Source organism: Brassica napus, chromosome C5 (assembly GCF_020379485.1).
Source record: "Brassica napus cultivar Da-Ae chromosome C5, Da-Ae, whole genome shotgun sequence".
Classification (NCBI taxonomy): domain Eukaryota; kingdom Viridiplantae; phylum Streptophyta; class Magnoliopsida; order Brassicales; family Brassicaceae; genus Brassica; species Brassica napus.
The window spans coordinates 43502622-43525508 of record NC_063448.1 but is presented as its reverse complement, the minus strand read 5'-3'; the positions used below and the strand labels follow the sequence as shown (position 1 = coordinate 43525508).

The 22887-nt window shown below is 38.0% G+C and overlaps 1 protein-coding gene across 1 annotated transcript; it reads right to left on the bottom strand.

Annotated features, from left to right (window-relative positions):
• Window positions 1-555: 555 nt before the first annotated feature.
• On the bottom strand, window positions 556-3433 carry LOC106425083 (methionine aminotransferase BCAT4). The gene is made up of 9 exons (XM_013865807.3): window positions 3307-3433; window positions 3002-3179; window positions 2258-2434; window positions 2010-2141; window positions 1822-1917; window positions 1362-1478; window positions 1177-1272; window positions 969-1081; window positions 556-849 (listed from the first exon to the last, which is right to left on the bottom strand). The coding sequence occupies exons 1-9, from the start codon at window positions 3336-3338 to the stop codon at window positions 708-710; spliced, it is 1083 nt and encodes a 360-aa protein (XP_013721261.1). The 5' UTR covers window positions 3339-3433; the 3' UTR covers window positions 556-707.
• Between the last annotated feature and the right edge of the window lie 19454 nt (window positions 3434-22887).

Genomic DNA, 22887 nt, shown 5'->3' with positions numbered 1-22887 from the left:
TTTTATTTATTTCCGTTCATATTTGTGGTAATAACGTTTACTACTTTACTTGGTTTCGGTGTTCACCAAAGAAATGTTCGTCATTTTCCTCATAGACGCTGTATTCGTTTTCCTTCATTTTTTCTTTTGATAAAGCAAAATATTAATCTGCAAATAAAACAATTTTTTTTTTTTTTTTAAAAAGGCAAATAAAACAAAAATTATAACAAAAGGATTGGTGGATCGTAAACGGTGAACATACATGAGAAAGAAATCGAATGTCCATGAATAATTAAAGCACTAAAAAATAAAATAATAATGTGTATATGTAACGTGTTGGTGAACGGTGGTGCATGCATTATTCATCGTATTTTTTTAATTATTTATTCATCGTATTTTGGAAAACAAATATTCATTCTCGTTTCTATATTTTAAATAGAAAATCCATTACCTTAATCAAAATTGATGAAATCATATTATTTATGCACAAACACGTAAACAAATAGTAAGTTTTTTTTTGGTGTAATAATTTTTTTTGGTGTAAACAAATAGTACGTTTGAAGGGAGACTAGTAAATACTGAAAAAGCCATGAGATTTTTATTTATAATATTTCATACCAACCCTTTAAGATACATCACAACATGACATAATATGATAAACACAAAGATCGAGAGACATCTTCTGATGTTTCTTATATAATTTGTCAAGTTACAGCTTCAAATAAAGTTCAAAGTTTCAACCCTGGTTTGGTGGCATCAGTCAGCTCCACTATCCACCCCTTCTTATCCTCGACCCGGCCCATCTGGATATCCGTTAACGTCGCAAAGAGCTTCGCAGCCAATGTCTTATCACCTGTTTTGAATTCAGTCCTGTACGTGTTGAATATATATATCACCCAATTCTTTAGTCAACATATATGAAAATAAAACAAAACACAAAAAACGATTCTTGGTATAGTATTGTGTATATTTGTTGATAACAAGATTACTTTTTCTCCTTGAAGGTTACGGACGCAATAGTTGTCACAATTGCAGCAGTTCCAGTGCAGAAAACTTCTTCTGCATCGAGAAGATCCTCAACGGGAACAACACGTTCCTCAACCTATTAAAATGATGAGAATCAAAGCAAATGATCAGATTTAATGAATATTGTTTACAAACTTGTATCAAATATGATGTTGAAATTAATATTCAAACCTTGTAGCCGAAATCACGAGTTAATTCGATGACACTTTTACGTGTGACTCCGGGCAATATTGTTCCTGAAATCTCTGGAGTCGACACAACATTTCCCTACAACACAATATTACATTTCGATCATAATGTACTCTTAAAGATCTTAATAAAATGTCTATGTGAGTGACTATTTTTTTTCTAATTACCTTGACTATGAAAACGTTAGAAGCGAAAAGCTCTTCGACGTTTTTGCCAGTTGCAGCATCCAAAAACAAAACATCAGAGAAACCTTGCGCTTTCGCCTCTGCTAATGTTATCCAAACCTTCAACAAAGAAATTTTTCATTACATTCTTAATTAACTAATCGTTCAGGAAATATAAAACACAGCTTATGTTAATATTATAGGCAGTAGGACCGTTTTTTAGCATTGTGAATTGGAAGGGTCAAACATGGTTTGATCTTTTAAAAAAATCTTAATATTTTTAAACAAATTTATAAATTAGAACCTAAAATTGTAGACTTTTAATTATACTTTGAATTTAAGATCTATAATTTGAAAAGAAAAGTTAAACATATAACTAGGCATTTAAAAAAAACATAATGTTAATAAATTTTGGAACATAATCTAAGAGACCTCTGTAATTGATTATTTATTTCAAACTTACAGGAGAATAGTTTGTGATACTCTTAACACCACCGGTTCCACTTGGAAAAGCACGACGAAACTTATCTTCAATTTTCAGGTTCAACCCCGTGTTATCCTATAGCAAGAAACAAAATTTCACCAAAATCATCAAAACATTATAGTTTAGAATAATAAAGATGATGTTGAGAATGAGAAGAACACACTCACCTTGTGATAACGTCCAACGGGACATGCAAACACTGTGAAGGTGTACTCGGGAACAGGAAGTGAGCCAAGTATAGGACCACTACCAAACAAGATTGGTCTGATATACAATGTTCCTCTCCCCGGAGGAGGAATCTATATATACAAAATTATAAGAAGTCATTATATATTTCAAAAATATATTCATTTTCATAAGATTTATTATATTGTATATATGGTATAGAAGTTTGAGCACAGCTTTTTGTACGTACCCATTTCTTGTTGGCAAGAACAACTTGTTTGACGGCGGAGACGAATTGATCGACCGTGGGATAAGGCATACAAAGTCTGTTGGCACCCGATTGAAGGCGGAGAGCGTTTTGGTCTGGTCGGAATAGCACAATCCGGCCATCTTCTGTCCTGTACGCCTTAAGCCCTTCATATAAGCCCTATTCATGTCCAAACCACATATATTTCAGATATTTTGCTTGCACATAACTCAATCCGCCATCATCTTTTCATATATTAAAAGAAAATTCACTTGTACAGTTTATAGGGCAGTCTATTCATTTTGTTATATATATATATTAATGTATTTTAATTAAAACATGTTTATAGTAGTTAATTATCTAATTAAACAATTACTTGAGAGTCGTTTATTGTGCCGTCTATATCTACAAAACTGCACAATTGTACGTAGGTCACAATAAATTGATAGCAATATCATCATATGGGACAACACATTCAAACAATTTTGTTTGATATTTATATACTATATATATATATATTACGATGTTGTCAAATTTACAAGTCTAATTTTTTATTTTTTTTGTCATCATTTACAAGTCTAATTAATAGCTAAAAATATGCATGCAATGCTAAAAAATATTAACTCTATTGGTGATGATGGATGCATGTTCTGATTATAGGTTTTCTTAATTAATTGATCTCTACTGATTAATGTTCCAAAAAAAAAAAAAAAAAAAAAAAAAGATCTCTACTGATTAATAACAAACCTGGCCATAGTTAAGAACTGCAGAGCAAGGGCTGATTTGTAAATCAGCATAGGGAACGATTTTCCCCTCTTGGAAACTCTCTCCATGTTTGCACTTGGCAACATACATGTTGTCGGTACGACAAAACCCGAATCCTAATTCTTCCCACTTCACATTCGCGTATTTCTCATCCGAAACACTGTTAAAAAAATTAATAATCATCATCAATCATATATCATATTATCAGACTTACATACGTAAATGCGTGATTATTACCATCTTTTCTTAATGCATACAACTTTTTTTGCAATGATATAGTATTTTACCTTGTAGGAAGAGATAGCGCAGAAGGAGCCATGGATTTCCTGTTTTGATAGTCGAGTTGCTTTTGTGTAAGAAACTTGAGTTGTCTGTCTTTAAGGCTTTGGACTGCTTCTCTTTATATATACGTCCGCAACCAACTTTTTATTATTTCTTATAATAATATTAAACTTAAGCTAAAAATGAAAAAGAAGAAAAGGTTATTATTCCTTGTTAGAAATTAACAGTTTTATATAATTTGTTCTTCTTCTTTTTCTGAAAAATGATAATTTTTTCTTGTTAAACAACTTTACTCACTGATCCGATTAAGTTATGTATGCAAATAGTTTTTCGACAATTATGTAAGATTATCATTGTAGCTATATTAATTTCTTGATGTTAATGCGCTATAGCTTTTGCTCGGTTACCTTACTAATCCATGCTTTTAATTTAAAATTCTTAACTCATGATTTGACACATTTTTCTTTTTTGTTTTTTAGACGAAGAACCGACTCTTATATCTTTTATCTAAAAGACGGTTCTTAACTTTTTTTTAGTTAAAATCTAAGAAACGGTCTTACCCGAAGCTAAGAAATCTACCCTAACAACCCGGATTAATCGTGGTTAACGAAAAAAGAACAAGAACCCTAGTTAGATCACTGATCCGATTAAGTTTATGTATGCAAATATTTTTTCGACAATTATGTAAGATTATCATTGTTGCTATATTAATTCTTGATGTTAATGCGCTATAGCTTTTTTGGTCGGTTATAAGCACCACGTGGAGAAACACAGTTCTTTCTCGTCACGTGGAGAAAACTTTAAGATTTAAGAATTTGTTTGTAATTATTAAAATTTTGAGGATGTGGCTGAAACTGAAACTGAAAGAAAGATAGTGTTTAAAATGTGAATGTGCTCTTAGTTAGGTGGAGGTTAATGGGTAGGAGGAGGGTAGGTTAAATGTGTATTAGTGAAGGATTCAAATGTAAAACACACAAAATTTTCAAGCTTTAGATAAATTCTGATAAAGAAAAGATATCTCTTTAGCTAGTTTCAATAATAAATAATAACTCCGCATTCTTTGTTTTGTTCATAATCACAATTATAGTAAGGGAGAATTGCCAAGTGTGACTCAAAACTTGGAGTCAAACCAAAACAATACCCCAACTTGGGTCAAAGGCAAAAGTAACCTAAAAGGCTATTGAAATTACAACTATCCCCTTGTGACCAAACAAAAAAACGGAATTTTTTTTACGTTTCTACCCCTCGCAAGTCGTCTGTTTAGACGACTTGAAAATAAGTCGTCCAGACGACTTAACTGAAAGTCGTCTGGACAGTTAGTCTTAAACATAATTTAAAATTTTTGTAAAAAATATTTTGATAAGTGAAAAATGGGAATTATGTAATTAACATATGTCTTAGGAGGTATAAATTAAGATATAACAAATTTCAATTGTTTTCAGCATAGATGAGTGAAAGTAGTGAGTCATGATATTCTTTAGTTTATGTTTCATCAACATATGTTGTAGTATTGTATGTGTTCTTAGGGTTAGATTTTGGAAAGCATTAAAACCGTTTTTGAAAATTTTTAAAATTACTTATGCGTGTTCATTTCTATGTATAGTAAACACTATTTAAGTATAATTTGATTTTATAACGTGGTTAGTTAGTTAATCTAGTCATTTTAGTTTAGGGGTTCATTTTAGGGTCTAGGACGACTTAATATTTTGTCGTCTGAAAACAGACGACTAAATATTAAGTCGTCTGTTGTACATTATCAGCCAGAATAAGTCGTCTAAACCGGACCAAACCTTAAAGTTTACCAATGTACTTTTAAAGCTAACCGGATTATTTACCCAATATATAAGGTGATTTTTATTTTTTTTGTTTCATTTTTCACGAAATTCAGAAACCCTAACAGTTCTCTCTCAAAGGCGATTTCGAATTCCCACGATTTCCGAACAAACCATCGTTCTCAACGTCAGCTATCTATCTCACTTCATTCTCACCGTTGTCGCCGCAGCTTCTTCTAACCCTAGCGCCGCCGATTCCTCTAAACCCTAGCGCCGCCGATTCCTCTAAACCCTAGCGCCGCCGCTTCTTCTCTGTAAACCTTAGCGCCGTTTCTCTGTAAACCCTAACGCCGCTAAGTCATCAATCTCGAGGAAAAGATGAACATAAAACGTTGTCTCTATCAATTTACTCATTCTCACCGTTTCACGTTTATTTTTTCAGATCAATAACCGCAATGACGAGTACTCCAACTCCTTCTGCGACTGGAAGACTTGTAAGTAATTTAAGTCGTCTGGAAAGTCTTCCACCTGGACGACTTAGTAGATGACTTAAATATAAGTCGTCCATTTGGAAGACTTTCCAGACGACTTAAATTTAAGTCGTCTACTAAGTCGTCTGGACTTATATTGTTGTCTTTGATTATTTTGCAGACAAAAAGGATGGATATTCCAGAACTCCCCCGTAGGTTATACACATCAGGGGAAGAGCCAGAAGCCCACAATAGCATTTCGTATCATACGGATAACAGCAAGTTGCATACTGCTCTTAGGAAAGCTCTTACTGATGACGAATTTGAAGAGCTCAAGGAGTCGAGTTTGGGAGTTTTCATCAAGTTCAAGGAGCAGGGATTTGGTTGGGCTTCAAGGCTGGTTCACTACATGCTCAGTTTCAAGCTGGACATTAAGAAGAAGTATGAGATGTGGTCTCTCGTTGGTCCAGAACCTTTGAGGTTTTCACTGTTAGAGTTTGAAAACCTCACTGGTCTAAACTGCGAGTACATCGAGGACCTTGAGACACCAAAATGTGACGTTACCCCAGAGATGGTTTCTTTCTGGGGGATGCTGGGAGTTCATCTGGAAGCTGGGCCAACTACTGATCAGATAATAGCAGCACTGAAGAGATGCGGGGATTGGTCCAGGGAAGATCGCAAGCGGCTCGCGTACCTCTCCATCTTCACTGGATTCATTGAAGGGAGAAAGTTTTCAACCGCTACACGATCTACTCTGGCAAGGCTAGTGATGGATTTAGAACGGTTTGAGAATTATCCATGGGGGAGAGTCGCGTTTAAGGTGCTGATGGACTCTTTGTGGAACAAAGAAATTGCTGGCTGTTACACCGTGGATGGGTTTATACAAGTTCTTCAAGTCTGGACGTACACAGCTATGCCGGAATTGGGTGCTAGTATTGGTGGTCCCAGAGCAGACAGTCCGTCTCCACCGATACTGGCTTACGAGGGCAGCAGAGGCCGCAGATCAATGAAAGCTGCTATCTTGAGTCAGGTATTTACTTCAATCCAAAAGACTGCGCAGACGACTTATTATAAGTCGTCTGGAAGGTCGTCCAGCTTGACGACTTATCGGACGACTTATAATAAGTCGTCTGGAAAGTCTTCCCAGCTGGACGACTTATTAGACGACTTATTATAAGTCGTCTGGAAAGTCTTCCATCTGGACGACTTATTAGACGACTTATTATAAGTCGTCTGGAAGGTCTTCCATCTGGACGACTTATTAGACGACTTATAATAAGGCGTCTGGAAAGTCTTCCCAGCTGGACGACTTATCGGACGACTTAATTAAGTCGTCTGGAAAGTCTTCCATCTGGACGACTTATTAGACGACTTATTATAAGTCGTCTGGAAGGTCTTCAAATATCTAACTCGATTCTTCTATTTACTGCAGACCCGCGTGATCAACTTTGTTGAGAAGGACATTAGTGAAATGTGGCCAAAATGGGACTCTGAGGTTGAGGACCTGCCCGCGGAGAACATCATTAAAGTCATGTATGAGCGGAGACCGTGGAAGTGGACCATGGATTGCTGGGAAGTCACTGGTACTAAGGTCAATACAAAACCTAAGGTTGTGACTCCATCGAAGAAGGCCAAAGAGATGGTTGTGTTGGAGGAGGAGGAGGAGGAGGAAGACAATCCAAGACCTCGGAAGAAAGCTCGTAAAGAGGCTCCTGAAGAGGCTAGAGAAGAGGCTAGAGAAGAGGCTAGAGGGGTGACCAGAGAGGAGTTGGAAATTATGTTCAAGGGCGTAGCTGAGGCTATGAAAAAAGGGTTTAATAAGTGCATGAGGGAGTTTAGGAAGTTGTCTGATAGATTGGAAGCTGTGGAGAAGAAGGTTGGTGTCACCAATCAGGCTACCCCTCCACCTCTAACCAATCAGGCTACCCCTCAAGATAAACAGCCTACCCCTCTTGCCAAAGAAACCGGGGGTAGAAACAAACAGGCTACCCCTCATGCCAATGAAACCGTGGTTAGTAACCAGCCTCCTCCTCATCAAACCAAACAGCAGCCTCCTCCTCCTCAAAAGAAACAGCAGCAGCCTCCTCCTCTTCAAAAGAAACAGCCTCCTCCTCAAAAGAAACAGCCTCCTCAAATCAAATATGTTAGTATCAAATCCAGGGTTAACTAGTTGTCCAGACGACTGTAAAAGTTGTCTGGACGACTAGTTGACCCTGGACGACTTAAACGTAAGTTGTCTGGACGACTAGTTGACCACGGAAGACTTAATTTTAAGTCGTCCAGGGTCAACTAGTCGTCCAGACAACTTTTATTTAAGTCGTCCAGGGTCAACTAGTCGTCCAGACAACTTTTATTTAAGTCGTCCAGGGTTAACTTGTGTGCAACTTTTATTGCAGAGATGGTTGCCGGAGGATACAGCAACCGAGGCGAACTCGGTAAATAAAGCAGATGGTGTCACCTCCAAAGAGATTGTTGCTGTCACTTCCACCGATCACCAACCGAGCCTCGCTTCCACAGATCAACAACCGAGCCTCGCTTCCACCGAGCCAAGCGATCCAGTTTCACAACCGAGCCTGGTTGTATTGGACAAGCGTGCAAAGAGTAAACGAGCGAAGAAACCTGCTCCTACTGTGAGATCTCCTTATATGGCAGAGAAAAAAAAAGATAAAGTGGCAGCCTATAATCCATTTCCGCCAGTAAACAAAGAAAAGTTGAAGGAACTCGCTGATTGGTTGAAAACTGATCCGTAAGTGATTGCTTTACCCATAATAGCTTGATTTAGTCGTCCAAAACTGATTGCTTTTTTGTTTGCAGTCATTATTTAACTAAGATCGAGGACAAACCACGTACATCACCAACAAGGTGGTACCACTTCCTCCGGACAGCCAGAGGATGGCTGGAAGACTGCGTAAGTCTTCTGCACACGATTTAAGTCGTCTACAAAGTCGTCCAAGTAGACTACTTTCCAGACGACTTAAAGATAAATCGTCTGGAAAGTCGTCTACTTGGACGACCACGTAGACGACTTATAATTAAGTCGTCTTCGTCTGGTAACTTCTAACTTGTTATATTTAATATGCAGCATATAGATGCTTGGATTAATGTGCTAAGGCAGAGGTATCAGGAGAACCCACAAGCTTTCAGGAGCGAGCGAATGTGCTTCCTGGATCACAACTTTTCTCAGTCTTGGAGAGAGCAGTATCAGCTCTTCAAAACATCGGAACCTGATCACAAAGGTTTAGGAAGAGTTCTACCTGGTGGGGCGTCGTATTTTTATGACGGATCAATACCTTCATTTTGCCAATCAAACAAGAAGTGGGGGGAGGACATTGATGATATCTATGCGCCAGTGAACTTGGACGACAAGCATTGGGTTGCTATTTGGATATCGATCCCTAAGAGGCACATAGTCGTCTGGGACAGCATACCTTCATCTAGTGTACCAGACGCATGGGATGCGATAATGGAGCCTTTTCTCCAGATGGTCCCTTATCTGCTTGTTGAGTGCGCAGCCACCGACGAAATGCGGGTCAAATACGGGTTGGAGCCATACACATATGAGAGACCGCTGAAAGGTGTACCCACGGCCAACAATGGTGATTGTGGCGTGTACACTGTAAAGTACATTGAATGTCATGCGCTCGGGGGCTCCTTTGACCCTAAAGACTTTGCTAGGTGCAACGCGAAGAAAATGAGGGATAATATGGCGGTGGATATATGGAAGGAGCTTGTTGATCAGCATCTGAAAGAAAATGTGGATGGTGATAAGTTCGTGGGCATGTATGATTAGATTTGTATTTGAACATGATTTTTTAACATGATTTTTGTATTTGAACATGATTTTTTAACATGATTTTTGTATTTGAACATGATTTTTGAACATGATTTTTGTATTTGAACATGATTTTTTAACATGATTTTTGTATTTGAACATGATATAAGTTGTCTGGAAGAAATAAGTCGTCTGGAAGGTTTTCCAACTGGACGACTTACAAATAAGTCGTCTAGAAGGTTTGGACGACTTATTATAAGTCGTCTGGAAGGTTTTCCAACTGGACGACTTACAAATAAGTCGTCTAGAAGGTTTGGACGACTTGAAGGGATAGTAGAAGGTAGTCTAAAAATAAAATACACTTGAAGGGATAGTAGAAGGTCGTCTAAAAATAAAATACACTGGACGACTTAGTAGAAGGTCGTCTAAAAATAAAATACACTTGAAGGGATAGTAGAAGGTCGTCTAAAAATAAAATACACTGGACGACTTAGTAGAAGGTCGTCTAAAAATAAAATACACTGGACGACTAAATATTTAGTCGTCTGGACGGGTAATCAAGACGGGACGACTTAAATTTAGGTCGTCTGGACAACTAGTCAACTGGTTGTGTACATTGTGGTTTCGTATGGCCAGTTTCCTTGCAGTTTGAGCATCTCCGTGCCCTGTGTTTCTTCCTGGGTTTGTGTCCTCTCATCCTAGATAGCTCCAACCAAGATTGCCATCTTGATTTCTTCGGTCTCCCCCGACCACGCTTTAGTTCTGGAGGAAAGCATTCTCGTTCCTCAATATGTTGTGACACGATAGGATATATATTCTCTGAGTATCCTGCATACAGATAATTCTTTGAGTACAGTGGACATACAAGTGTGGAGATATGCAAACCAGCATGTATTCCAGCAGCTATAGCATGAGAGCAAGGTATTTTCTCCACTCCATAGACACCACAATCACACTTTGCATGTTCCAAATCAACCACACAGTCCATTTTGCCACCTTTGACAAAGAAATGCCATCCATCAATTGGTTCGACCGTCATCATACCCGCTATCTCTTCTCGAACAGCAAGCAAGTATTCAACAGCCCGGCTATGTTCAGTTGTGAGACTCAAAGCATCTTGTCTCCTTTTCCAATACCATTTTCCTAACTTCTGCCTTATGAACTCCAGCAGGAACGTAATCGGAAATCCTCTTGCTCGCTTCAGTGCGGAATTAATAGATTCAGCAATGTTGCTTGTTTTTATGTTGAACCTGTTCCCCTTACAATAAACCCTTGACCATAGCCTGACGTCGGCTTTCTCCAAATACGTTGCAAGTTCCGGGTTTGCACTCCGTATCTCAGCCATGTACCGGTCAAAATCGTAAACCGTGTGAGCATAAGCAGCCCCTTTCACCAAGTACATGAGATGTTTCCCTTTAAACTTTTTGACAATGTTATCTTGAAGGTGATAATAACATATTCCTCGGGTTGCCCAAGGAAACACCTTATCACACGCACTTTTAATGGCCTTGTGCCGGTCGGAGACTATCACCAGAGGCTTGTCATGAGATATACAACTAGCCAATTTTGTGAAAAACCATTCCCAAGAAGGTATATCTTCCTCATCCACGATCCCAAAAGCCAATGGGAATATCTGAAAATTGCCATCTTGTGCGGCTGCAACTAACATAGTTCCTCCATACTTTCCACTTAGGTGAGTTCCATCCACCACAATGACCCTTCTCTGATACTTAAAACCTTTGATAGAAGCTCCAAAAGAGAGAAATAGATACTTAAATCTTTTCATAGAATCAAGTTCTATCGCCGTGATAGAATCAGGATTTGCAATGGAGATTTGCTCGAGATATGATGCCAGACGCGAATACCCTTCTTCTGCTGATCCTCTCACCAATCTTTGTGCATATAACAGTGCTCTGTATGAAGTGGTGTAATCAAGCGCCATGCCAAACATGTTCCTCATTGCATCAGTGATATGCTGCGGAGTTATCCCATCAATGATTCCAACACGATCAATGAAAAGACTACCTACATACTTCGGAGTACAGTGTCTCCGCTGAGCGATTCGGTCTCCCGCTGAGCATAAATGTTTTTCCACATACTTTGTTACCCAAAACGTGTTTGTCCCATGTTTGACACTCGCTCTGACCTTCCATCCACAATAGCTAACCGGACATGTTGCCACAACGAGAGTTTTCGTTGATTTGTATAATCTGAAAGAAAACTTACCCCTCACTGCTGCCAACCGCAGCTCTGAAAGCAGTGCACCCTTGCTAACAAAACTCTGGTTGACATAGATGGTACCATTCGATTTTCCTCCTTCAATAGCATTTGTCTTAGCATATGCCTTTTGGATTTCTTCAAAACAAATATTATCATCATCTTCCTCGTCCTCATCTGGAACCTTTCCATAAAGACTGTAATCCCCACCATTCTGATCCGTTTCACCAACAATAGAATTATCAGCATCCTCCTCCCCATTTTCCTCCTCCCCATCTTGATTTTCATCTTCAACAAACTCATTATCACCAACATCTTCATCATCACCACCAACATCTTCATCATCACCACCAACATCTTCTTCCCATTCACCAGCTTCATCATTATCACCAACATCTTTTTCCCATTCACCAGCTTCATCAATATCCCTTTTCTCTGAAACCGTTTCGACCTTGCTGCGGCTTGATACACAAAGACATACTCTATGGGTTTTGAGTATCTCCAGCAAGTTTCGAACTTGTCTATCACTTGTAACATGAATGGGAAGACTGCCTGGAGCCATCATCATTTCTGCTGGTAATGAGTAGCTAATCTCCACACTCACTGTTCTCATGTCCAGGTTATAATCTTCTTGAGCCATTGCAACAAGTTCAGCATGTGTTGAATCTTCATTCAATAAAAACAATCTTGCTCCTTTGAGATCATCAACCACAAAATCCCAACGGAAATCTCTCAACAACCATTCTCCATACACTGCATGTAACTGAAAAATCATCTGCAAATATTCAAAATAAAACACATTAGTAAACATAGAGAAAATGAAGAAGTTCAATAAACATTGCCGCAGACGACTTAGCATTAAGTCGTCCAGAAGACTTAAAGGTAAGTCGTCTAAAGAGGTCACTTTTGCAATTGAAAATTAAAAGGGACGACTTAATTCTAAGTCGTCCGGCTTTGTTTGTTAAAAAAAAAACTTCAGACGACTTATATATAAGTCGTCTACGAGAAACGGGCTAGTTTTGCATTTGACCGAATCGTGTCAGATCTTTGACTATTTCTGGACGACTTATAATTCAGTCGTCTCTGGGAAAGTTAAAATTTTAATATTTTATGAAAACTTGACGACTTACGTGTAAGTCGTCCTAGGTTAGTTTTGTAATTGAAAAATAAAACTTCATAATTTAACTTTAACCAGACGACTTAATATAAAGTCGTCCCTCCAGAAGACTTAATTTAAAGTCGTCCGGGGAAAGCAAAGTCGTCCAGAATTTTTCCCAATTTTCTGGTCAAACCTTGCTTATCCCGGACGACCTTAAATTAAGTCGTTTAGCTGGACGACTTTCATCTAAGTCGTCTGGAGAAAGTTAAATTTCAAGTTTTATTTTTCAATTACAAAACTAACCTTAGGACGACTTACACGTAAGTCGTCAAGTTTTCATAAAATATTGAAATTTTAACTTTCCCAGAGACGACTGAATTATAAGTCGTCCAGAAATAGTCAAAGATCTGACACGATTCGGTCAAATGCAAAACTAGCCCGTTTCTCGTAGACGACGTATATATAAGTCGTCTGGAGTGTTTTTTTTAACAAACAAAGCTGGACGACTTAATTTAAGTCGTCCGTTTGACCAGAAGACTCATCAGTAAGTCTTCTACATACAGATGACTTACTAGTAAGTCTTCTACGCGAACAGATCTTGAAAAAAAATTCAAATTCGTACCTTAAACTAGGTGAGATGACTTCGTTTGCACACAGGGTCTTCTCCAACCACCCAGAACCTCAAACGAAAGCAACCGTAAGTAAAAACGAAAGAAATATGGCTCTGTCAACCATAGCCCATATTTTGAATCAAAAGCTTGAGTTTTTTGGATGAATATAGAGAGAAAGTGAAAGAAATGTTGTTTTTAGTTCATAACAATTGAAACAGAGAGAGTGTAAAGAGATTTACGTGCATTAAAGGGCATTAAAAGCTCCAAACAGTTCGTACAAGGTTGTTGCCACTATTCATTGCAGTGGCAATATTGTAAATACTTGAAGAAGATGAGGTTGAGACAGTAAAGAAGCCATTTTCGAAAAAAAAAAAAAAAATGTTAATGGCATTTTCGTAGATAAAATGCAGGTGTGGGGTTAAAATCTCAAAAAAAAAGGAGTCAAAAGAAAATGTTAGTTTTCTGTTTGACTTCAAGTTTTGAGTTACTTTTGCAAAAAGCCCTTATAGTAACTTAGATTTAATGTAAGTTTTTTAAACACTATTATCACTTGTCTCAAACTAAAATCCAACTTAAAATGGGACTAAAAACCAAAGAGATGATGGTAAAAATTAAAATATTACATTTCACTGTAAATTATACAGTTAGGCTGATATTTAGATTAAAACACTCATTGATATATAGTATGATATCATGCATGTACGCGAAAGTTATAATTATACAATGTAATTTATTTATTTTCAAAAAAAGAAGTTACATGGATGTCAAAAAAAAAAAAAAAAAAAAGTTACATTTTCAGCAATTAACAGAAAACGTTAAGGTTTGATTAATAAGTTTTTTTTTGGAGAAAGGGCCTTCAATTGATTAATAAGTTTTCTCTAGAACTTTGACAAAAAAAAAAAGTTTTTTCTAGGACTTGATGCACTCATGTAAATCGAAAACAGTATTGGGGTCTCCTTCAACAGCACCGCTAATATTCCAAATGATTGGAACAGATAATAGATTAATAGAATTATTTTGACCAAAAAACAATAGAATTATTACAGCCACAAAAGGTACAGACTAGAAGTTGAAAACCCTACATTAGTTTATTCTTCCGAATAAACTATACGTAATTATGATATCAACCATACGTAATTATGTTTACATATATACACCTAATGAAACGATATTGTATAACGACGTTACAGTTGTCTTAATTCAAGAAAAAGCTGGATATAGATTAAGAAATACAGATCTAGTTATCCCTTTGCATGCAGCATGCGTCCATCTTCTTAAGAGTACATGTATATCAGTATACTGTATATGTGTGTTCTTGTCAGTGTATTTTGTTCGTATGCTCAAATATCTAGCTTTGAAGTTTTTATTACATTCATATCGCAAAGAAATACAGATCTAGCTTTTGAAGTTTTGATTACATTAAGATGTTCCCTCATGAATGAAAACACTCTTCGATTGTTACGTAAACACAAATTAAGCAAATTTCTTCTTCTTTTTGTGTGATTTAGGTGTGTATGATGAGGGGGAGACAAGATATGGTGGACTGTGAACTAGATTTTTATCATATATAAACCTAAGTAATTTGTTTGTATTGGTTAGATTGAAGGAACGAAATGAAATGAAAAACTATGATTAAATTTTAATATTGACTTCTTATTGTTTATTATGACATGAACATGAATATGAATGTAACAAAAAACTGCCTTAGAAGCCAAAAGGAGACATAGTCCGGCTTCCTCCTTCACCGTACTGCTCGTTCCATTTTCTTAACTCGATCATCGTCGTTGCATCGTACGACACTGATGGACTTACCTGCTTTTGCATTAACAAATGCAATATTTGACAAAGAACATCAATTTTTAAAAATGTTTTGTTTAGACATTGATGATCCAATCAAATACTTTAGCTTTAGACTCAATGAAGTCGTCCAAACTCAGAGGCCGTAGATCACAAGCTGCATTTGCTACTAAACCCTGAGGAAATTGATATTGCAAGAACTTGGAGTGATTACAAAACTGTGTTCCGCAGTCAAAAGAAGCACACAACAAATTTCCATGTCTCTTCTACCTTGTTTTCTTTATGTAACAATTCTTGAACAGGTATGTACGCAGCAGCGATGCATAGATTCTACAATTTAGAACCACAAAGAGTAAGATTCAGAAACAAGAACCACTACAAGTAAACATAATCTTAACGAGGACGGTTTTCCTCGTTAGTTCGTCGTAAAAGAGGCTTTACGACGAATTAGCGAGGAAGCGCGTTTGCTCGTTACTCATCTGTCGTGACACATATTTCCTCGCTAATTCGTCGTAACTTAGCGAGGAATATATTTCGTCGTAAAGACGAAGTAGAGCTTTTCGTCATAAAGACCACGTCAATATTCCACGTAAGGACGTCGCTATATTTCCTCGTAAATACCTCGAAACGAGTTCCTCGTAATCTACACGTAAATACCTTGAAAGCGTTTCCTCGCAAAATACACGTAACAACCACGAAAGGATTTCCTCGTACAATACTCGTTTATCTTTCCTCGTTATTTTCTCGTAAATGTTTCCTCGTAAAATACTCGTTTACTATTTCTCGTCATTTCCTCGTAAGGTTTCCACGTAAAGAGGTCGTACATTAGCTACGAATTTACTTTGTTTTTATTATTTTACAGAATTTAAAAATATAATTAAAAAATAATTAAAATTATTTAATTTAATAATAAATTAAAATTTAAAATAAAAATAAATCAATATGAAAATATTTTATATATAAATAAGTTTTGAATTTATATAATACAACAACCGAAAAAAAAACTAAGGGTCGTTCATCGCCTGGTAGAATTCATCACTCCTCCTCGTAACACCCGCCTCGTTATGTACGTCGGATGACTCGCCTTGAATGGGATGTTGTTGTCGCATGTTCCTCAACATGGACTCCCATTCCGGATTTGTGGCCGCAATAACGTCCAAGAAGCCCTCGACTCCACCCATACGAGATTTTGTCGCGGTGAACTCGTTACGCAGCTGAGCGAACTCTCTACGCAGCTCAGTGACTTCATCATCCCGTCGCTGACCATAAGACGATGTCGCTCTCGGAACATCGTTGACGGAACCAATCCCCAACGTCCGTCCCTTTTTTTTAGGGACAACCTTAAAAAAAAAAAAATATTGTAAGTAAAAATTTAAAGTTATATTAAATGAATAATAAAAAATTAAATTTTTTGAAAATTTACCTCCTCGTAAATCTTATCCACTTCAAGTGTGGATAAGGTGATGGGTAATCCGTCGGTAGACTGCTGGGTCAGCTGAGTCTGGCGGTCTTCAACCCGAGCAACTACGTCGTTGTAGATTTGCTCGGACTTACCATCTACAAATACGCCCGCCTTGTTCTTGTGGGTCCTCTCGTAAAGTTCCATAAGAGACGGGAGATGTCCCGTCTCTTTGGCCTAAAAAATATTTAAGAAAGTTAGAATAAAATATATATATTAAAATAATTATTTAATAAAATATTTAATTACCATTTCCAAACGGATACCGGCGTGGAGTTTTTGGCCCGTAGTGTGAAGCATCGGCCCGTTTCCGTGCTCATCGACTGTGTTACGGGAGTTAGAGCAAGCCTGGGCAATTCTAATGGAATCAGGAAGGCGCCAATAACGGATGAGGCCATCCCACACATCCGTGGTGCGCTCAGCGGGTTTGCCACGCTCATACCCCTTCACGATCCAGTCACCCTTCCAGTTGGAGACCGTGTCCAACAAGCGAGCTTTCGCCTTCGCGTTAAACTTCTTCCTCACCCTCTCAGTGATCCCCAAGGCCCAATTATATTTTTGCTGTTAGAAAAAATAAATTAACAATTAGTTTTTTAGAAAATATAAATCATGAAAAAATTAAAGTATATATAATTAATTAATAGAAACTTACGGCGTAAATTTTGAACCACGTCTTTCTGACGTAGTGAGGCGTCTTACTCCAGTTTGGATGTGGCATGGAGAAGTAACCCTTGATCGTGTCGGTTACGTCCGATGCAAGACATCCGTCAACCCCCCACCTGGAAAATACAAATTTAAAATATAAATTATTTTTTAATGTTATAAAAGAAATTTAAACGAATTAAAAAAAAATTAATGCAACATACCACAAAGTTCCGTCCGGTCGGTCTGGGTCGATGACTGGTAAACCTTCTCTGCCTGGCAGACTGAGAATGTCCTCTACAGTGTACTGCGAGTAAGGAGCACTCGGAGGCACCATCAAATCAGGATGAATATCGGCGGCCATCGGAGGTGCCATCGGAGGAGGCACAGGAGGAGGCATCGTCGGATGAGCCATCGAGGAAGGCACATGAGGAGCCGATGGTACACTAGAAGAAGTAGACCCAAAGACTCTCTGAGTGTACTGAGTCTCGGGGACAGTCTCCTGACCCGAAGAACCGGGAGCGGAAGAAGAGGCCGGGTCTAAACGACTATCCGGCTCACCGAAGATCTCTTTATAATGGGCAGTAAATCTTCTTTTCGAACCTGGGAAAAAAATTAAATTTTTAAAATTAACATCAACAATATATTTCCCAACATTATCCACCTAATCAACACTAAATAACATAAAATCCGCAAACCTATCTAAATTTCCTATACTAACCACCTAATCTATCCTAAACTAACCAAATTAGAGAGGAATCAGAGAGGCTTACCATTGCTACGAAATGGAGAGGAAGTAGAGAGGAAGTAGAGAGGAAAGAAAGAGTGAGCGCTCGGGTGTATATATAAGATTACATATCGTCGCAAATTCCTCGTAAGTTTACGACGAAATCGCGAGCAGTTACAAAGGCCCGTGTTTTTTTTTACGAGGAAATTGCGAGGAATCACAAAGGCCCGTGTTTTTTATACGAGGTATTAACGACGATTTAGCTTACGAGGAATTAACGAGGCTTGCTTTCCTATAAATATACCCACAACTCTCATTCTCAAACCACACACAAACTCCCAAATCACACCTTATCTCAAATCACATTCCTCAGCAAAATCCTATTCAAATTATAAATATTTGAAAAAAATAGGAAAAGGAGAAGATATTAGAATTAATGTGGGCGAGACTTACGTATTATAATTGCTGGAAGTCTTGCCACATGTTAATCTGGTATTTCTCTCATTTTCCTTTTTTTTCTTGTTTTTACACTACGAGATATTTACGACGATTTGTACTTACGTGGAATTAACGGGTTTTATGTTTAAATCCTTTTACGTGATGTTTACGACGATTTCTGCTTACGTGGAATTAACGAGTGTTTTGTTTAAATCCTTTTACGTGGTATTTACGACGATTTCATCCTACGTGGTATTTACGACGATTTCATCCTACGTGGTATTTACGACGATTTCATCATACGAGGACTTTACGATGATTTGTGCTTACGTGGAATTAACGAGTGTTATGTTTAAATCCCTAGAATCCGAAACCCAAAACCCAAAACCCGAAACCCTAAACCCCAAACCCCAGACCCGAAACCCCAAACCCGAAACCCGAAACCCGAAACCCAAAACCCCAAACCCAAAACCCCAAACCCCAAACCCGTAAACCCCAACCCCCAAACCCGAAACCCCAAACCCGAAACCCAAACCCCAAACCCCAAACCCGAAACCCCAAACCCGAAACCCCAAATCCGAAACCCCATATTCCTTATTTTCTACTTCATATATTCCAAACCCCATCTTTATTTTTAAGTTTCGTCGTTATTTTTAAATCCCTAGAACCCGAAACCCGAAACCCGAAACCCCAAACTCGAAACCCGAAACCCGAAACCCCAAACCCGAAATCCCATATTCCTTATTTTCTACTTCATATATTCCAAACCCCATCTTTATTTGTAAGTTTCGTCATTATTTTTAACGAGTGTTATGTTTAAATCCCTAGAACCCCAAACCCGAAACCCAAAACCCGAAACCCCAAACCCGAAACCCGAAACCCCAAACCCGAAACCCCATATTCCTTATTTTCTACTTCATATATTCCAAACCCCATCTTTATTTTTAAGTTTCGTCATTATTTCCTCGTTGTCTTACGTGATATGTACGACGATTTCATCCTACGTGGTATTTACGATGATTTCACCCTACGTGGTATTTACGACGATTTCATCCTACGTGGTATTTACGACGATTTCATCCTACGTGGAATTAACGAGTCCCGCGTTCTTTATTTTTATATTTCGTCGTTATGTCCTCGTTGACCTACGAGGACTTTACGACGATTTGTGCTTACGTGGAATTAACGAGTGTTATGTTTAAATCCCTAGAATCTGAAACCCCAAACCCCATATTCCTTATTTTCTACTTCATATATTCCAAACCCCATCTTTATTTCCATTCCAAACCACAATTCCCACATTTGCTTATTCATAAAACAAACTCCCACATTACCTTATTCATAAAACAAACCCCACATTATCTTATTCATAAAACAAACTCCCTCATCTTATTCATAAAACAAATACATCAATCGGATACATCGACATTCTCGTCATCACTAGAAACATCATCATTTTCATTAAACTCGTCTTCAACAGCTTCGTCTGTGGCATCATCGGTAAGATCTTCGTACTCGTGATTATGCAGATCAATGAGAAGGATGTCATCAATTTCTTGTTCAGGTTCCTCGACTTCATTTATCTGTTCTTCTTGCAATGGTGGTTCTTCTCCACTGATGATTCGTCCTCGAGGTGTAACTTTGATCACTGCTATCCAATTTATACATGAATCTCTCATCCGAGGGTATGGAAGGAAGCTAACTTGGTCTGCTTGTGAAGCTAAGATGAAAGGCTCGAATTTGTTGTACCTTCGTCCACCGTTGACATCAACTACACCGAATTTGTTAGACCGAACACCTCTGTTGACGACGGGGTCGAACCATTCACATTTGAAGAGGACGCATTTCAGCTTCAGTATCCCTGGAAATTCGACTTCAATAATCTCCGTCAAGATCCCGTAGAAATCTGTTTCCCATTTCACACATATTCCATAGTTACTGGTCGCCCGCTGTCTACCATAATCATATGTATGAAAAGTATAGCCTCGTGTGAAATACATCTGTGATGTGGTGACCTTTACAAGTGGAGATTGAATTACTTCGTGTAACCACTTAGGATAATCTGCATCGTCGTCGTCACAAGTGGAGATTGAATTACTTCGTGTAAAGTGGTTGATTCGCCGCGTTTAACATTTCGTAAAACTTTTTTGCATCTATATTAGGTTCTTCATCTTCATCATGAGCTACGAATGCATCAGCTACCATATCATGAACCCTATCATAATCTACCATCTCCTCCTAATGGTAACTATGTTCATTATGCAAATGATGATCAACCGGTTCTTTTTCCTGAAAATTGCTATTACTACTACTAGCTTCGTTCTGATCATAATTAAAACCTTCTCCATGTTGAAACCAGATATAGTAATTTGGCGTGAAACCTCTATTTATTAAATGCTTCCAAACATTTTCACGGTTTGCCAGTTTCGAATTGTTGCATTTCCGACAAGGACAGAACATCTTACCACTTTCTTGGGCGAGCGGTGTTGAATCTGCTTGATGCATAAATGTCTCCAGACCCGCAAGGTATTCTTTCGTCACTCTCCCGTTAGCATCTCTATGCATATACATCCACTTCCACAACTCGTAAATAGTCCCGGAGCCAACCATTTTTTTTCTTTCACGTTTTTTGTTGTTGGTGTGTTTAAAATGATGTTCAAACATCCATATTTATAGGAAACTTCGAATCTGGTAGTTGCAAGTTTCCTATGAATTTACGACGAAAATTAATTAGGTGGCCAAAAAAAACGTGTAACACCTACAAAGTTGGTGGGTTCAAAAATTTTCTCGCTAAATACACGTAAACTATTTCCTCGTAAATAACACGCAAAGTTTACGTCGTATTTACGAGGAAATAGTTTTTCCTCGTAAAATACTCGTAAAATTACATCCACTTTACGACGAAACACTTTTGTCGTTATGTTACGAGAAAATAACGATGACTTTAGTTTTTCACTTAAATTCCTCGTAAACTCAACGTAAATTTACGAGGATTGTTTTTCCTCGTTAAATTTCGTCGTTAAGCATGTGTTTTCTTGTAGTGAACAAGTTTAACTCGTAACTTGTAAAGTAATCACTGAATGACTCAAACCTTTAGATCGCTTCCTGAATATCCTTCTGTTGGGTTTTCCCTCATTAGCCCAAGTTTAATCTTTAATCAAGCTATAACCAAGAAGCCCAAAAGAAGAAATATCTAGAAGAAGAAAAAGAGTGTAGGAGAATAGTGTAGAAGATGAAGTGCGTAAAAGATGGAGTTTTCTAGAATTAACTTGTAGTCACCACTCACTAATATAAATAAGGATGTCTAGTTCACTTGTAATCATCCAAGAATCAAGCAAAACAATAGAAAGAAAATATTTTAGAAAGTTTCAAAAAGAATCTCTAAACACAAGCCTTAGTAGAAAATCTCTTTCTAAAATACGAAGGCTATCTTAAACACTAACCGTCCACTTTCCATCTTAACCTCTCGAAGAAAATATTATCTGCTAACTTTCCCATCAGAGCCGAGTTACCGTTATCGTTGAAGAAGTGAAGATGGAGGCCACCGTTACCTTTGAAGGTGACATGTTCAAGCTCACGGAGAACTTCTCTTATTGGAAACCGATGATGGAAGATCACCTTTATTGCAAGGATTTGCATGAGCCCATCATCATGAAGGATAAGCCGGAAGGAAAGGATGATAAAGCATGAGAGATTCTTAATAGAAAGTCGGTTGCCATAATATGCAAGTATGTCGACCGATCTCTTTTTGAACATGTCTCTACCTACACAAATATTTTTGAATTATAGACAAATCTTGAATCCATGATTCAAAAGAAAATACCTCGAAACAAAACTCTTCTTGTTCGACGGTTGGTAAAGTTGGAGTACAAGGATGGCCAGAGCATGATGGAGCACTTGAACAATTTCAAGGGGATCGTAAATCAACTTAACAAAGTTGATACGAAGGTTGAAGACGAAATGCAAGCCCTTTTACTCCTTAGCTCACTACCAGAGAGTTGGGACACACTAGTTGTCACCCTAAGCAATTCAGCATCGGAGGGTAAGCTTACCATGGACACCGTCACTGATAGCCTTCTAAACGAAGAAGTTCACAGGAAGGAGCGAGTTTCAAGTTCTTATTCAGAAGCTAACATTGTTGATAGATGGGGTAGAGAAGAGACTCGTGGTCACAACAGAAGCAGAGGACGAGACCAATTTCGAGGAAGATCTAAGTCACGTCCAAGAGTTACATGCTATTATTGTGGCAAGCCGGGTCACATGAAGTCGAAATGTCGGTTTTTCAAGAAAGACAAACAAGCCGGTAATATCAAACCAGACCGGTTCAATCTTACAAAGAAGCATGAAGACAAGACTACAACCATTGTGGAAGACCAGAGCGAAGAATTATATCTCGTTGGAGAATGTAATCTTAGCTCTGATGATAGCTCATGGATCGTTGATTCTGGTGCTTCTTTTCACGTCACCCCTCATGGAAGCTTCTTTACAACCTACCAAAGTGGTGGCTTTGGTAATGTTCAAATGGGAAATCAAGGAAGAAGCAAGATCTTTGGAAAGGGGGATGTTATTCTTACATCAAACA